The 18,107-nt window shown below is 42.6% G+C and overlaps 1 protein-coding gene across 1 annotated transcript in view; it reads right to left on the bottom strand.

Annotated features, from left to right (window-relative positions):
• The window catches only part of CNTNAP2 (contactin associated protein 2), a 1,659,707-nt gene that overhangs the window by 156,172 nt on the left and 1,485,428 nt on the right, over window positions 1–18,107 (bottom strand). The window contains exon 17 of the mRNA XM_075921713.2: window positions 1,831–2,049. Within this exon, the coding sequence (XP_075777828.2) occupies window positions 1,831–2,049 (219 nt within the window). The remainder of the gene's footprint in view (window positions 1–1,830; window positions 2,050–18,107) is intronic.

The raw sequence follows: 18,107 nt of genomic DNA on the forward strand, positions 1-18,107 counted from the left end.
ATGCTACAGAGGAAGGCAAAAAACCTGCAGGGCCTCAGCCAATCTACCCTGGAGGAAAATTCCTTCCTGACCCCAAATATGGCAATCAGCTGAACCCTGAGCATGTGGGCAAAGATTCACCAGCCAGACACCCAGGAAAAAGTTCTCTATAGTAACTCCTATTATCCCACCATTGGCCTATTTACCACCGATAGTGAAAGATCAATCAGTTGCCAGGATCATGTTATTGCATCAAACCGTCCTCTTCATAAACCCATCTAGCTTAATCTTGAAGCCAGATAGGGCTTTTGCCCCCACTACTTCCCTTGGAAGGCTGTTCCAGAACATCACTCCTGTAAAGGTTAGAAACCTTTGTCTAATTTCGAGGGCCAGCAGAAAGGTCAGTCGGCTGGGATAGTGTGGTACAATCTGAAAATAGGGGCCGGTGTTCAGAAGGACAGCCCTGATGTTGAGAGACTGGCAGCCTCCCAGGAGAACCTGGAGGCTGGCAGCCGCGGGGTCAGCATTGACCTTCTCTGGTCTAGCTAACTCCCTCATTTGGGACTGGTCAGATTTTAAGGGTGCCAGACCAGGGAGGTTACAACCTGTTGTAGAGTTGATCTTGGTTATGATTCAGAGAAAATTTAGTGCAATCCCAGATATTCAATTTTGGTAATACAGTCAAACAATTAATGAAAAATTTGTAAAGTACCACCAGGACAGCCTTTTTTGAATCTCAATGTCTACTGTCTAATCATTATCTGAATCCTCTTGCCCTTTATTTTGATCTGCCCCATAAGTGCCCACAACTGTGAAAATGTACATAGATTAAAATCTGAAAAAAAAGATTAAAATAAACATTTTCAGTTGAAGTGATAAGAAAATAAAAATTGAATTCTGCCAAGTTTATTTACATTTCAGTTTGCTAAGTAACACATTTTTACTCCAGATCATCTTTATCAATGTTAAAGAAGAGACTGAGGTTGTGAATAATGACTGTACAACCAATGACATATATAGCTGTTTCCATTCTACTTCCAGAATGATATTTACAAAAATACTAAAGTACTGATTTTCTTCTGTTGTTGAATGGTTCAGGAAAATGTCAGGAGATGAGGTAAATAATTTTTGTTCATGTCTTGTTGCCACACATTTAGAGAGGTGGGAAATATTTTTTTGAACATCATTTCATGTAAATCTGGTCCTGCCTAATGACACAATGTCTGCCCTGTGGACCTCAATAGCTAGAGAAGAATGAGTGTTGCTGGAACAGCAGCCTTTCAGTACCCAAAATGCAGTGAACACTAGCAACATTTTAAAGTGATAGGCAAAGAGTGAAATGTGTCTTTATATATACAATATAACCTGCTATTAAATGCACAAGCAAAAGGTGGGGTGATGGTGTGTCAGATTGGAGGGCGAATACAGTAAACGAGGAAGGGGAGAACAAATCTAGATAGGATGAGGATGCTATTCATGTCACAGAGATGACAGCCAAACAGTACTGCCATAAGTTTCCATCCCTGCATGGAGTTCTCTGGCCTCTTTTAGTTCTCAGTTGAATAGCTGTATGGGAGATCCTTTGGGGGAAAAAAATCTCAACAAAGCCTGAGCCTTGAGATACAAATAAGGAAGGAGCAAAGATAACAGTGTACCAGAACAGTACTCATTCGTTCATTCCTTCCTTCCTTCCTTCCTAACCTGCATTACTTTTCATTTTGTCCCCTACCATCACCAAATGCTTCTGGAAAGAAGCCTGATATATTACTCAATTACTGTAACTGCCCCCATTGTGAAGTGTCTGGAATGCAGTAATGACCAGTGGAGCCTATTATTTCTTCTACTACTTACCAACATATAACTGGCTATACAGTTCCAATCGTGTGTGGCCTTCCGTTGGTGCCTTCCGGATCTCCTGTGGCAGCTGGTCCACCTGCAGACTGGCCTGCTTGACATTTCTCTCGGCAATGACTCGATGCCATTGGTCATCATTGAGTGGGTTGGGAGACCTGACAATGATCTCCACTGGGCCATTGCCAACATCGAATGAAAAGGACACTTCAGTAGCAGCTGAAATACCAGAGGGGAGAAAAATCCAGCAGAGGTTTTAAGTACGAGTGTTTTTATCTTTTACACAGAAAGCCACCTTGGGACCCATGCTGTGAAATCCCTAATGCATTCAAATCCCCTGACCACAACAGACGCTGAAGGTGCTTAGCATGTCTCAGGAGTCTATTATGGAAAATTCCTATGGAATTTAACAGAAATTATATAAATCTGGCTCTATAGAAAGTTAACAGAGTGCCACCAAAATTACTGTAGAAATATGAGAGCCAGTTGAAAAATGGTTATTTTTTCCAGAGAAAATTTTGTACATGAAAGAAAAAATTGCATTTAAGTTGACATTTTCAGCAAGACATTCAAACTTTTCATCAGAGAAAAATAGCTGCTTCTGATTTTCAGTTTTCCAAGTAAAATCTAACTTTTAGAGAAAGACAGTTTCTATAAAAATGTTTAGCTGAAAGCCTAATTTTCCATAGAAAAAAGTTTTGATGGCAAATTTTCCACTACACCTAACATATGGTCTAGATGTACATGGTAGAAGTGAACAATGGGCTGAATTTTTTTTAAAATTCTATTAAATTCCTAGGCAGATTAAATGACATTGGATGGTTCAAAAATGTACAGAGACAATTTTATTATTGGGTGTTGCTCAGAAAAGCACAAAATAGACATTTATTACTAAGGAGGAAAAATAAATAATAAAACTATCCCCTCTGATGAGAGAAATATGATCTCAGATTGCCTGCTATGAGTCATCTAGGTTCCCTTTTGACTGGAAAATTATTATGTATAACAGCAGAAAACCTGTTCAAATTATTATCAGAAAAGGAATAGCTACTGATAATATTCACAAAGGAGCATTTAATCTAAATGTAAAAGCAACTGGGTTTTCTGTCTATTTCATTTTTTTTTAGGTATAAAAGAATCCATGGAAAGCAACTTCTGGAAGATATGTCGTCCTTTTGAGAGGATTCTTTTGCCCTATAGGTTTGGGATCTAGTACAATTATCCTTCTCAATGTTGTACATAATTCCCCTTCAGTCTGTCATATACAACTTAACTCATTCAGACAGCAAAATTGCTTTTAATGGGCTAGTAAACTAGTAATGGGTGTACACATCCTAAACTCATAACTCCGGTCATCTGAAGAAGTGGCCACGAAATCTCATGATACCATTTATATGTTTTGTTAGTCTATAAAGTGCTACTAGACCATTTATTATTACCTGTCAGCCTAATAAAAGGAGATCAAATACTTTTTATGCCTAGGCTAGTACATTTTCATGGTACCTTCTGCAAGGTTGAAACAAACTGTAGCCATTTTTGTGCTTGGCGCACATCCTCAAAACGATACCATATGAATACGCTTTTTTTTTAAAATAATCATGAATGCTTTTATAAACAAAATGTGCTGCAAAAATCTTACTACATTTTGTGTTTTCCATTTTTTATGGGCAGAGATAAGTTTAGAGGGAGAATTATACAGGTATGTAGGTACTGAAACATCCACCATTCTCAGCTATCTGCAATACCATTTCCTCTTTTGAAGTAACCACGTCTCCTCAGCTCAACCACTTTGTCTTTATTTGCTCAAGACTTGGCTACAGGGAAGTAAAGATGTTTTACTCTGCTGTGGTGAAATCTTCAAGCTTCTGAGAGTGTGGATACAAGGTTAGGGCAAATTATAAAATACAACCAAAACTATATAGCCATTAGCATACAGGAAGCATTGCAGCCTGCCTTGGAGAGGAGATGGCTTTTTCTTCACTGTGGCTGCTCAGGAAAAAAAAATGCGGTACACTGTCTCCGACTGCTTTAATTGCTTCCTGAAAGCAGTATGTCTGCAAGGCTGTAAAAGTGAGAACTACTATGTAAAATGTTCATCTTGTGCTCAGCCACTTGACAGCATTTTTGACATTGCCAGTGGGCACCTCTGCGAAACCCCATCCAGAATTCAGTCATTGAGTCTACTTTAAAAGCCTACAAGAGCACTTCTGGCTCATTTGCTCTCACTCTTCTGGGTGAAAGTAGCTGCCATTTTTTTGAAAAAAGAGATAATTGCAAATAGAAGGGGGGGAGGGGTGAAGGGGAGAAAGAGAGAAAAGGGAGGAGTTTAGGAATAGATGAAGACATTGAAACCAGAACAAGCATACTTGTATAGCTCAGCTTTAATCAAGGTTGAAGATCAAGGTTTGTGCAGAAGCATAAAAGACATCTGTTCTGAAATAATGGTATAAAAACACAAGGAAATGCATACTCATTGGAGGAAAATATTGACTGTGACATTAAATCAAATACATAGGAATACAATTCTTATTAGTTAGCCTTACATTTTTAACATTTCCCCTTTTAATTTGAAAGGGAAAAGAATAAATGTCTCTCAACAATGTAGTTCTCATCACAGATTTTTGTTTCAATTTGTTGAATGTGAAAGAGAAAGAAGCACCAGAGAATATAACATTCACTGACATATCTCCAAAACAAAATTTAACATAGACATCACATAAAGCATTGGAGAGCAAATCAGTCTGTTAGATTGCAGACCTAAGAAAATAAGGAGTATAAAAACACTGGATAGAATTGCTCACCATATGTTAGTAACTCCTACAATCAACTTCTACTATTAGTTCCACAGGTAAGCAACAATATTTATCTATTTTAATACATTTCTTACTCCATATCCTGGTGTATGAGCATCCAGAAAGAATCTCTAACTAAAAGGACTGCTAGTATTGAAATTAACAGGGATGAGAGAACATGTTTATCCAAAGGTTCTATTGACTTAGACACCTTAAAGACTGGCAAGAAACTGATTTTTTAAAGCAAGTCTCCCTTTCACCATTCTTGAAGCTTGTCTTTGCTGAAACATTACACTCTAGACTCCTCCGTTTGATGATATTTGCAATAATGTGACATTTCCTCACAAAAATCCCACAGTGGTTTGAGGCCAAATTCATTGAAAGTGACAGTCATGCGAACAGCTATACTGGTCAGAACAATGGTCCGTCTAGCCCAGTATCCTGTGTTTTGACAGTAGCCAATGTCAGATGTTTCACAGGGAAAGACCAGAACAGGGCAATTTCTAGTCATCCATCCCCTCTCATCTCTCCCCAGTTTTTAGCAGTTGGAGGATTAGGGTCACTTCAAGCATGGAGTTGAATCCATGAAGATCTTAGCTAATTGCTACTGATGGACCTATCATCCATTAACTTTTTAATTTCTTTTTGAACCCAGGTATATTTTTGGCCTTCTCAACATCTCATAGCAATGCATTTCACAGGCAGACTGTATATTGTGAAAAGAAATATTTCTTTCTGTTTTAAACCCACTGCCCCTTAATTTAATCAGGTAACCCTACTTCTTGTATTATATGAAGGGGTAAACACTTCTCTAATAATTTTTCTCCACTCTGTCATATTAGTTCCCCTTTCCCCCCCACCAAATCTATAGTTTGTGTTATAAAACAAGCTAGACTAGATGATCTAATGGTCCCTTCTAGCCTTAAAATTCATGAATCAAAGAGTCTCTGTCTTCATCAGAATACTCTGTAGTTGAGCTCTCATTTCACTACTCTTCTAGCTTGTCCCTGCTGAAAAATAGCATGATAGTTCTCTGCTTGATCATATTTGCTATCGTGAGGCTGCCATTAGAGGAAGACATGCTTACAAATGGCTGGTATTCACAGGACTGCCTGTCCAGAGAAATGGTTTTCACATGTATGTCATCCTCACACCTGCTACTTACAGTTCTTCTTTTGCACTTTGTTCTTACTAGTTCCTATTACATTTATAAACTTTTCTTTGGTGCACATTGATGTATCAGAATGACTGAGTCAATAGGTGTAAAATTTCCAAATGAAATGGTCATTTGAACAAGTGACTAAGTTTGTCAGTGTAGCTGTAAAAAAATTAAAACAGAACCTTTGAAAGTACTTCTAGTACTTTGAAGCTTGTGTAGACATTTACACCTGCAAAAAGGCAGAGCAAAGTGAGTGTAAAATGCTTATTATTCTGGTTTAGTACCATTTAGAATACACTTTTCATGGTATAAACAATTATGTAAGGTAAATGACAATGGACTATCAGACCAGCGCCTTCCTAAGCATTCAGAGCTGGCTGACATTTTAGAAAAATTACATCCATCCTGGACGAATTCTGATAAAATATTGCACCTCTGCACTCAGAAATAAAATGAACGTTGCTAGGTTTAGCATTACTAAGTGTTGTCACTATGAACTTAGCTTTATAAATACCAGTGAGGTCATTGGCAATATACTATTGATTACTTCATGCACTAAAATTCTTGTTGCCTAGAGAAAGCTTGAAAACAAATATTATCTTCCTGAACTAGTAAGTTTTTACAAAAGAGTTTACTGAATGGAAAAACTGTCATTAGTCTTTCTTTGAATGTTAAAAACGTAAACTTAGGTACAATTTTAATATAGTTTTTGTTTCAGAGCTTGGAATAGGTGATGCTATATTATTTACAAGCCAACACATACAATTTAATTGTTTGTTTAGGAGATTTACCCCTTACTCCATCAATGATAAAAAAAACGTTATTTAATCCCCTTGGGGTACATCTATTCTTGCCCCCTAGTTCAAACTAGGGAGGCAAATGAAGGCGACCGAAGTTGCTAATGAAGCACGGGATTTAAATATGCCACGCTTGATTAGTATAGTCGCGGCCGGTCGCCATTTTGGAAATTGACTAGCCCGATTTAACTTGCCGTGTATAGACGTGGTACTCCGAGAAAAAACCCTTAACTCGAATTAACTGGTACGCCTCATTGTATGAGTATATTTAAATCCTGTGCTTCATTAGCAACTTCGGTCACCTTCATTTGCCTCCCTAGTTTGAACTAGGGGGCAAATGTAGAAGTACCCTTGGAAAATTCTGCAACCAAATGCATCAGGCTTGGGAACTATACTTTTTATTCTGATAGCATCTTCAGCATGCATTTTGAACTTATTTTAGTTATGAATTTTGAAAGTGTCTTACGATACAACGAAGCCAATCACAGAAAGAAAAAAAAGAACAAAAATACTGAACATTTTATAAAAAAAATCTATGCAAAAAATATAAGGAATCTTCCCATAAAGTTGCAGTCAGTCTCTAATATTTTTTGTTGATTATGCTGTCTTCTGTTGGACCCTCAGGGAAACTTATTTAATTTGTGGTGTGTGCAGTACATATAGCTGATTAATGTAAAATTGCAATTATATTACATGTGAGAATGGACTGAGTGTTTGATCTGTTAAGATCTGTTGCCCCGCAGCAATGAGGAGCTGCTCTATATTTTATGAGGACATATGCAGATTGTCACATTAATTGCTTGAAATACAAGTCTGGATACTATTAAAGTCATTTTGGTTTAATGTTTAAAAGATGCAATTAACACATTGTTCCTCTTCTGTGCCATTTTCACTGGTTATTTCTAGAAAGGCATTCAATTATAATATGATTTCCTACAAGAGGAGAAATTGACATAAGCTGCAGACCCCCTCACCCCAGTTCATCTGAATGAAATGTGAATATTTGGATCAATCTGAATAATAAATTAAATATCTTACAAATCCCTTCCCTCATCTGATGTTTTTCTACGGCTATAACATGTTTATCTCACATACTGAAGAGCCTGATGACATGGACATCTGAATTTTTGTTCCTTCATTATCCTCTATATTTGATAGGAACCTTGCTGTCTTAATGGTCTTTGCTCACCTTTCTGTATCTACCTTTAGCCTCTAAAGTGTGTTCTCCTAGACTTAGCTCTGTTCTTAGGTTACATCTCCACTCAGAGGATTGATACTCTGGCAATTGATCCTCTGGGGTTTGATTTAGCGGGTCTAGTAAAGACCTGCTAAATCGAATGTTGAGGGCACCCCCATCAGTGCCGATACTTCTCACTGTGTTGTGAGGAGTAAGGGAAGTATACAGGAGCATTTCACATAATTCACGTAGATGGAGTTACATATCTTACATCAATTTTCTCTGTGAGTATAGACCTGGCCTCAGATGAGTTACTCATTGTGGTGTGCATTTGAGCACAGTGCTGGGAGGCTCAAAGCAAAGATGGTGGTGATAGCCTGAAACACATGGCAGCAAAAGTTCAGGGAAGAGTCTGAGAAAAGGCAGGGTAATGAATTTAGTATTTAGGTGGAAAAGGCTGGGTACAAATATCTTTTGTGCAAATGGGTCACTTACTGCTATGGGATTCAAATTTGGTGCTTCATTTCTATGGAGGACCTAGAGGACTTGGGTCAACTGCCACTGATGTGAATGGGAGTTTTTCCAATGAGTTCAAAGAGGGAAAGAGATCTGTGAGAATGCATGGACTACAGTGCTGGCCATTTCCTGAGAACACCATCAGGTGTTCCTTACCATCAGGTTGCTATCTCATTGGGTTCAGCCAGTCTGCTGAATGCTTGGCTCGATGTCTGGATGAGCCTGGAGTACAGATGAAAGCTAGCTGAAGTTCAATGCAGATAAAATTGGGGTGATACTTATAGGTAGAGGGAGGGGACTGGAAGATATATTGAGAATTACCACTGTCCCTTTCATTGGTGCTACCTGCTACCAGAGTTTGCAATGAGAGGATGCTACTGGATCAAAGCAGCAGCATTCAGGAATACCTTTCCCCCTCATCTTCACTTAGCTAGGAAATTATGGCTATTTTGTTTAAATGTAAACCTTGCAGTTATGATCCAAGGTTTTTTCCCCAGCTCAAGAATGGATTATTGCAACATGCTCTTCATGGGGTGACACATTAAGATGTACCAGAAACTCAAGCTAGTGCAGAATTCAGTTGTCCATGTAAGCAGTGTATCACAGTGTGAAAACACAACATTTGTGCTGCAGGCTGTTTGTACTGGCTGCCTCTTGATTTATGAGTGGCGTTTAAGCTCTTGGTTTTGATGTATAAGTCATACGATGTAAGCAGGGGCTGAACCACTGCTTGCTATCAGCCAGCTAAAAGGAGGGGTGGATGTGCCTGCTACAATTGTTTAGCTTTGCAAGGTAATTAACTGTTAACTGTTGATATGTAAATACAGCTCAGGAGAGAATCCGAGGTGTGGCTATGTAAATCCCATTCAGCCAGGGCTGATGGAGGGTCAGTGTTGGAATGGAATGTGGAGAATTGTAAATAATTTGGGACTGTTGTGGGGTCACTAATCATGCTACCCCTAAATGTGGGAACTGTAAAACATGCCACCAGTGCTTGCAGGAGAGACAACACCATCACGGTAAGAGATCTCAAGCCTCCCCCCTTCCAGAGTTGAGTGAACAGAACTGGGGGGAAGGGTTAAAGGGCTTGAGTCAGCCTGCTTCACACCTGCCAGGTGTGAGTGTAAGACTGGCCCAACCTTCCCTTTCCACCTCTCCTTTGTTTTAAGGACAGACCTAAAGCAGACTCCCTGAGGAGTCTTTTCTTTTGCTAGTCTAGTGGAAGCTGGATTCCTTTGCCAGTCCAACTGGTGGCTGAAGAGTTGAAATCACTGAGGCTGTGTCCAGACTCAGGGGTTTTTTCGGGAAAAGTAACCTTTTCCCGAAAAAACTTCCCCTGCGTCCAGACTCAAGCCGCGTTCTTTCGAAATAATTTCGAAAGAACGCGGCTTTTCTTTCGATGGCGGTAAACCTCGTTTCACGAGGAAGAACGCCTTCTTTCGAAAGTTCCTCTTTCGAAAGAAGGCGTTCTTCAATGTAAATAGGTCTTCCTCGAAAGAGAGCATCCAGACTCGCTGGGTGCTCTCTTTCGAAAAAGCGGATTGCTCTTTCGAAAGATCCGCCTGCAGTCTAGACGCGATCTTTCGAAAGAGGCTCTTTCGAAAGAAGCCTGCAGTCTAGACATAGCCTGAGAGCTGAAATCACTGGTTTGGCTGAGAGCCAGACCCATTGCAGCCAGTGAAGTGGCGGCAGCCAGCAGAGTGGCTGGTGGGAATCACTGGCTGGTGGTATAACATGGCCGGTCGGAGCGGTGGCAGGCGAGGAGCGGCAACCAGCGGCGTGGCATGGTGACCAGCAGCGTGGCGTGGACCAGTGGCGTGGCACAGAGCAGAGGCAGGTGCCCAGCGGAGCGTCCGGTGACATGGGATGAGACAGTTGGTGGGGTGTGGTGGAGTGTCGTAAGATGCCTCCTATCTATCCCCCAACCCCGATTTCTACCCAGGTTGGGAGGTGAAACCCTGCGGGTGAACTTTGGGACTCTGGGTGGCATGGACCAGGGACAGAGACTTTTGGGGTATCAGACTCTTTGGACTTCAGGTGATTCTTGGCTGGGGTGGGGGGCTTAGCTCATGTTTGGGTTATGAACTCTGTTTGTGGTGTTTTCCCCAAGTTAATGCCGTATGACTTCTCTCTCTGTCTCATTAAAGGTTTTTTTCCTACACTCAGATTCTGTGCTTGCGAGTGGGGAAGCATTGCTTCTCAGAGGCACCCAGGGGTGTGTGAATTTCCCAGATCACTGGGTGGGGGCTCGAGTCAGTTCTGTGTGAGATGGACCCCAAGATATTGAACCCAGCCCTGGTTACTGCCAGACCTACCCGGCAGAAGGGTTACACATGTTCACCTCTCTCCCTATCCCGTATTATGGCAGATGTGATCAGCACTGGTGCTCTAGCTAGAATCCTCCTGCATAAAGAGAGGGGGCTAAGGGCTGTACATGGGGAGCCTCAGCTTTGACCTAGCCCTCCTTGTTGCTTCCAGGGGTTGTAGAGCTATTGTCTTTTGCTGGGGAGACAGGGATTGAATAATGCAGATATTTGTGTGGAATGCAGTTTTACTGGGAACTCAGCTTTATGAAGTTTTCATTGTGGTGAACTGTATTTTTTCACTGTGTGCCACAGTAATGGGTTTAATCACACATTGATTGAGGTGAGGGACTCATGTCACTATATGTATTTGAGCCTATTTTATCACTGATGAGTCAAAAGGACCCCTGACCGTGGACAGACTTAACTTGGGGTGGAGAGAGTAGTCAGTGTCAGCCAAGAAATAACAAGATAACAGATTTCCATCTCTTGCCATCTTTTGACTATCCCTCTCTGTGTCCTACCAAGGCAGTGGGCTCCAACTTTTTTAACCACAAGATCACTTTTTCAATTTAAGTGAAATGTAAGATCTCCCTCAAACCCAAACACCCTTCTTCCACTTCCTTCCTGTCCCTTCTTTGAAGCCCTGCCCCTGCTCCACCCTTTCTCCAAAGTCTCACTCTGCTCACTCCATCCCCCTTCCTCCCCCATCCTCACTCACTTTCACCTTGCTGGGATAGGGGGTTGGGGTGCAGGTTCTGGTCTTAGCCCAGGGTGGGGGACTGGGGTCCAGGACGGGTTTCAGGAAACAAGCTCTGGGAAGGAGTTTGGGTGCAGGGGGACTTATGTCTGGGGCAAGAGGTTGGGTGTAGAAGGAGGTTCAGAGCTGGGACAGGAGTTCAGGAAGCAGGCTCTGGCTGGGCACCGTTTAACTCAGACGGCTTCCGGATGGTGGAGCAGTGGATTTGAGGCAGGCTTACCTCTGCCCTGGCCCTGCACCACTCCTGAAAGCAGCTGGCATGTACAGCAATGGCTCCATGGCACCATGTGCTGCCCCTCATCTACAGGGACTGAGCCCATAGGTTCTACTGGCCACAGTTTCCCATTATTGATCAATGGGAGCTGTAGGAGTGGTGTATGCAGACAAGGACAGCATGTGGAGATCCCCTGCTTTGCCTTTCTCAGGGGTTGCAAGGACATGCCAGCCTCTACCAGGAGCAGCAATTACCACAGGGATAGTTACACCAGCCACGACAGGTTAGGCATTGTAGAACTCACTGCTCAAAGACTTAAATTTAAGAGTTAGAGAGCAATGAAAATTATGAAATGCACAGAGCAGTCAAAAACCAAAAATAACCCACTTTGCAAGAAGTAACAGAAATAGCAACAACCCCCAATGTATGTGCTAGGTCGGGAGATGAGAGTGAAGGACTGTGTGTAATGACAGAGATTTGCATTGCCAAGCTCCCTCCATCCCCTTCTCTCTGTGTGAAGATAGGGTACAGAAGTGTGGGGGGAGGAGGGACACTGACATCAGAGCTCTCTGTCTTGCGACCCTCCCTCACCCTGTACAGCAAGCAGGAGGCTTACAGGGGGCAGCTCCAAGGCAGAGGGCAGGAGCAGCATGACAGTGGGTGGAGGGGCAACTGAAGAACCAGTGCTCCACAGCTTCCTGGCCAAACCAGTCAGGATCACCTGTCAGAGGCTCCAAGATCTACTGGTAGATCCCGATCTACTGGTTGGTGACCACTGCACTAAGTTATTCTGTATCTTTAAGAAGGCTGCAACATAAAAAGGCTGCAAATCACATTGTATTATTCATCCACCACCACTGATCCATGTGTAGTGTGAAATTTAATCCACCCAGATACACTGCATTATCACCAATATCCTCTTTTTCCCCTTCCTGGTATATCAGTTCATGCTTTCAGGCTGCCTGCATTGTACAGAGCTCAGATAAAAGCCCCTTTTATGTTTTGTAGAATATGGGAAACTAATGGAATGGAGTTGCCGTGTGAAGTCATTTCTTGACACCTGCAGTTACAGCTGCATTATTTTAACAATACCACTATCAGCTTGGGCCACTCAGAGCCTGCCACTCTGCAAAGGTTAGAAGCTGCAGCTAGAAGTAAGGAATAACCATCAGATGGTACCATTTTCTTTCTGGATATAGCTTTTTTGATTGGTTAGAGAGCCATTATATTTCCTGTGTACTGCTTCTAGTAATACACCCGGCTCTGGGTTAATCTGTGCCTTTAAAGCAAAGTTTTTAATCGGGGGTGGCACAGAATTGCACTCCCTTCCAGAGCTTTCCTGTGTATATGTTCAGGCTGCAGCATGGTTCTGCCTTCTTCCTATCCCATTGGGGAAATCTGCAACTGCTAAGGCATGCCAAGGCAGGAGTTCCAGCACTCCCCTGTACTCAGGGACTTCCTGCAATTTTGAGTGGCGACATATGTACGATGGCCAAGGGGAGACAGACTCCTTACCCATCTGAGCATGGGAACATTCTAATTTTCCATGACCTCTCTACTGTCAGAGAAGCAATTTAAGCCAGCAGAAATGTTCTGAGAAGGCAATAATACATAGTAGTTCAATATGGGGAAGAAGCAGAGTTTTAATGCAGTAGCCTCACTCATAACTGGAGACTGTATGTGTGGGGAATCAATATAGGGAGGGTGCGTTTTATTGCTTAATAAAAGTTCTTTGCTTAAATACAGAGAGAAATAATTTTTTAAAAGCCCTACATAGTGGCTCAGTCTTATATCATAGTTGGAATTTAATGTTGCCTCAGGAAATGAAAATATTAAATTTAAATGAAAGTATTAAATGTTTGGCTTAGCTTGCTTGATAAAGGCTATACTGCCCCCTCTCCCAAAGGCACTGTTATTTATTACAATAATGAATTATTAATTAATTATGTATGTTGTGTTAGATGCTTTTGTAGAAGAGAGGCTTCTGAAAGATAGGGTTATATATTTTTATAACATATTTGTAACATGTTTAACACATATAGCAATTTTTATCCACGGACCTTAAAGTACTTTCCAAAGAGAGGTAAATAGAGGGATCTCTATTTTATGGATAGGGAAACAGAAACACAGAGGAGGAAGTAACTAGTCTAAAGTCATAAAGAGCACATCTACACAGTCAGTTTCAGAACCGAAGAAGACAGGTTCTGGTGTATGGGGCTTGTGCTACAAGGCTAAAAAGTATCTAGCCACTGAAACAGCTTTTGTGGTGTCACACTAGCAAGTGCTTAAGGGCACAGGACAACAGGGAAAACCCAACCATCAGAATCTGCAATCAGACTGTATTGTTTTGGCAATGCTAGCCTTCAAGAGGCCCAGGAGTCCAAGCCTTGGACTGGCTCCTGGTGGGAAACCCCAGCTTCTTAATCCCCTGCCTGAACAAAGGCTCAGGGTGGGCACCCATTTAGCCTGCAGTCGAGGGTTGCTTTTCATGTGGGCACCCAGATAAAAGGGATTATGAGAGCCCGTATGGTTATGGGAAGTTTTAGATTGCAGAAAGTGAACTCCAGCTAAGAAAATGTTTCCTGTTTCGATAAATGGAACAGAAATAAGAGGAATGGTGGATTCTGGGTGTCAGTAATGTGGGTAGGAAAACTAAAACAAAACAAAACAAACAAAAACAATAGCCACTTAAAACATTTATGAGTGTAAAAATGAGAACAAAGTAAAAAAGCTAGCAAATTTATAAATAAAATATCGTGTTAAACTATTGTTTTCCTTTTTATTTTTAAAATTGTATATCCAACCTGCAGCACAGATAGCTACAAAGCAAACTTTTCCCATAATGAATCCTAGCTGTGTTTTTGGTCTCTATGGGTATGTCTACACTACAGCGCTAATTCGAACTAACGCATCCAGACTAAAAAACTAGTTCGAATTAGCGTTTTGCTAATTCGAACTAGCATGTCCACACAGAGTGGACCCTGAACCGGGATTAAGGACGGCCGGAAGCAGTGCCAGCAGGGCATCAGATGAGGACTTAGAGCGTGGAGCTGCTGTCTCAGGCTAGCCGAGGGCTGTGCTTAAAGGGACCCAACCCCCACCCCGGACAGACAGTTCTCAGGGGTGCCCCGCTTGCAAAGCAGTCCTGGCTTGGATTGCCCGGACTACCCACACTGGGCACATCACAGCACTCGGCCATCAGACCGACTGCACTTGCCGCAGGCTGCCATCTGGGGAGAGGAGGCAATTGGGGGGCTGCAGGAGAGGTTCCACCCCCAGAAACCCACAGAGCCAGCCCAGTCCTCCCCATCGGGGGCTCGTACCCCATTCCTCCCTCACCTCCTTCCACTTACCTGTCCTTAGCCCCCCTTCCTGATGTACAAAATAAAGGACAATTGTGTTCAAAAATAGAATCTCTCTTTATTGAACAAAACTGGGGGAGACTGGGAAAAGGAGGTGGGAGAGGGGAAGAGAGAAGCTGGGAGAGGGGAGGGCAACTACAATGATGAGGGGTTTGGAACAGGTCCCATATGAAGAGAGGCTAAAGAGACTGGGACTTTTCAGCTTAGAAAAGAGGAGATGGAGGGGGGATTTGATAGAGGTCTATAAAAGCACGAGTGGTGTGGAGAGGGTGCATCAAGAAAAGTTCTTCATTAGTTCCCATAATAGAAGGACTAGAGGACACCAAAGGAAAGGAATGGGTAGCAGGCTTCAAACTAGTAACAGATAGTTGTTCTTCACAAAGCAAAGAGTCAACCTGTGGAACTCCTTGCTGCAGGAGGCTATGAAGGCTAGAACTGGAACAGAGTTTAAAGGGAAGTGAGATCAAGTCATGGAGGTTGGGTCCATGGAGTGGTATTAGCCAGAGGGTAGGAGTGGTGTCCCTGCCCAAGGTTTGTGGCAGGCTGGAGAGGGATGGCACGAGACAAATGGCTTGGTCACTGTCTTCGGTCCATCCCCTCCAGGGTCCCTAGGGTTGGCCGCTGTCGGCAGACAGGCTACTGGGCTAGATGGACCTTTGGTCTGACCCAGTACGGCCATTGTAAGCTCAGGGCTCAGGGTCGGGGGTCTCAGTGGACCACCTTGATTTTCATGCAAACCTGCTCCTGGGTGGCCAGGCTGGCAGCTCTCCTGCCCTAGATGGCCGCTTTCCTGTGCCTATTGCGGAGGTCGTGGACAAGGTCCACCATGTCTGCACTGGACCAGGCAGGTGCCCGCCTCTTGCGGTCCCGGTCAAGCTCCCGGGAGCCGCCAGCCTGGTCCCGGGAAGAGGGGGAAGGCAGGGGGGCATCGGGTGGGTGGCTCGAGCCGTGCCAGGTGCAGGGTCTGCTGGCTGGGTGCTGGCAGGCTTGCACCTGGCACGGGCACCGTAGCCAGCCCGTGTTCCTTTAAAGGGTCTGGGGCCGGGAGGGGGGTAATAGAGTTTCCCTGGTGTTGGCCAGAGTGGCCACCAGGGAAAGCTGGGGAGGGCTAGCCTCCCACTAGTTCGAATTAAGGGGCTACACACCCCTTAATTCAAACTAGCAAGTTCGAACTAGGCTTAGTCCTCGTACAATGAGGTTTACCTAGTTCGAATTAAGCGCTCCGAACTAGCGGAGCACTAGTGTAGTGCCTATCAAAGTTAATTCGAACTAACGTCCGTTAGTTCGAATTAACTTTGTAGTGTAGACATACCCATAGTAAATAAAGTCCTTGGCCCATCAGATGAGACTGCCAGCAAAGTCCAATTAATGCCAAATGTGGTGGTATATGCACTCAGTTTTTCTACCTAAGGATGAAGGGTTTAGTCAGCACTGATCTCATTTGAATACAAGATTCTAGCAAAATTATATATTCTGAACCTCGTGCTTAGACTAAGCCGCTAGCCAGGTTTTTCATTCATCAGGAGCCACTTTCAGCTCATATCAGTTCACATGTCTTTGTAATCAAGTCCAGACATGCAGGAAACTAAGTTCACTTCTTAACATCATAAGTGGACAACAGAAGCTTGCCTTTTTTAGATTGTCCTGAGCCCAATTATTCTTTCCTTCATTAACACAGAAAACAAAATACAGGTGCTTTGAGGAATGAAGCAAACACTCTCAGACAGAAACCTTGTGATTAGCCTAGATGCTAGATCCCAACTGAAACAAGAAGTTTATGCTCCAATTTGTAGACTTGATTTTGTCTTTAACAAACAAACAAACAAACCAACAAACAAACCAACAAACAACCCTCAAATATCAGGAAATACAGGAGAAAAGATTCAGTGTATAAAGGATATCCGGTACAAATTATTTATTATTTGTATTACTATCACTCCTATGGGCCCTAGTAATAGGCTAGGACTTGATTGTTCTATTCAGTACATTGTTTATTTTTGTAAAAATATCAGCACAGAATAAAGCAGCTGGAATTTCAGCAGTCTACACAAATTAGATTGAAAAGAAAATCACTTGTGGTGTGCTAGTTGGTGGTATGGCTAGAAACTGTTTTCCACATGCTATGTGGGTCCATCACAGACTGAATCAGAGTAAGGAAGAGCTATGCTAATGCTTTCCCAACTTGTGCATCCTGAGGTGTGCTTTTTTCTGCTTTTTGCTGCACTGCTGGCCTAAAATGGAAGGTCGCCCCAGTGTCTTGGAGTGGTAAAATGTTGCGAGGCCAGTTTGTGAGCATCATTTGATACATGGCTAATGAAACATTTTCCTCCTGAAGGGGTTGATTTTTTGACACACTGGCTTTTTTGGTAGGAAAACCAAATAGTAATTCAGTGAAAAAAATACAACGAAGTTTGCACAAGTCTTCTCATCCAACTCAAACAAGATAAAGGGATGAAAAAACAAACCCTGTCTGCATAAACACATAAGACTCTAAAGTGCAGTGTGCAAAATTCATTGATACAGTGGGGGTCCATTTTAAGATGTCTTTGGAGAAAGAAGCTCTGAAATGAATTATTATTAGAAAGATAATATCCTAATCAGTGATGTGTTAGAGGATTTAGGCCATTGATGGGCAAACTATACTAGATAGTGGGCCACGTGAGTGACTCTCCATCTCAGTGGGCCACAAGATTGTTGTAACCAGGACGGTCTCCTGGGATAGGGTAGTTTTGCTAACTGCGCTTGCATACCTAGAATTTGCATGGTGTGCATGTTCAAAACCATAGCAGCGTTTTGACTGGATCCAGAGGGGCTTCACGGCTCTCACGATCAACGTTGTGTGCAATCAGCATGCACATAACTTCACATGCCCTTGCTTTACATGCATGTTAGTTCATTCATATCAGTAGGAAAAAACTATATGGATGGAAACCAGTAGAATATGGCAACCCTGGATGTGGGCAATGATAAACAAAATGTCTCACAGACCACACATCGAGCCAGGATGGGCCGCAAGTTGTGCACCACTGATTTAGGCTGTGTGTCTATGCAGAAACACACAGACTTAGGAATCAAAACTCCTGTTTTGCCACTGACTTATTGTCTGATCACTGACAAATTATTTAGGGTTCAACTGGATTGAGGGAAAGCAAAGGAGGCTTTAATGTCCTTGTTCCCACCTATTAACTTCCTGAGAC

This window comes from Pelodiscus sinensis, chromosome 2 (genome assembly GCF_052426305.1).
Source record: "Pelodiscus sinensis isolate ZL-2025 chromosome 2, ASM5242630v1, whole genome shotgun sequence".
Taxonomy (NCBI): Eukaryota; Metazoa; Chordata; order Testudines; family Trionychidae; genus Pelodiscus; species Pelodiscus sinensis.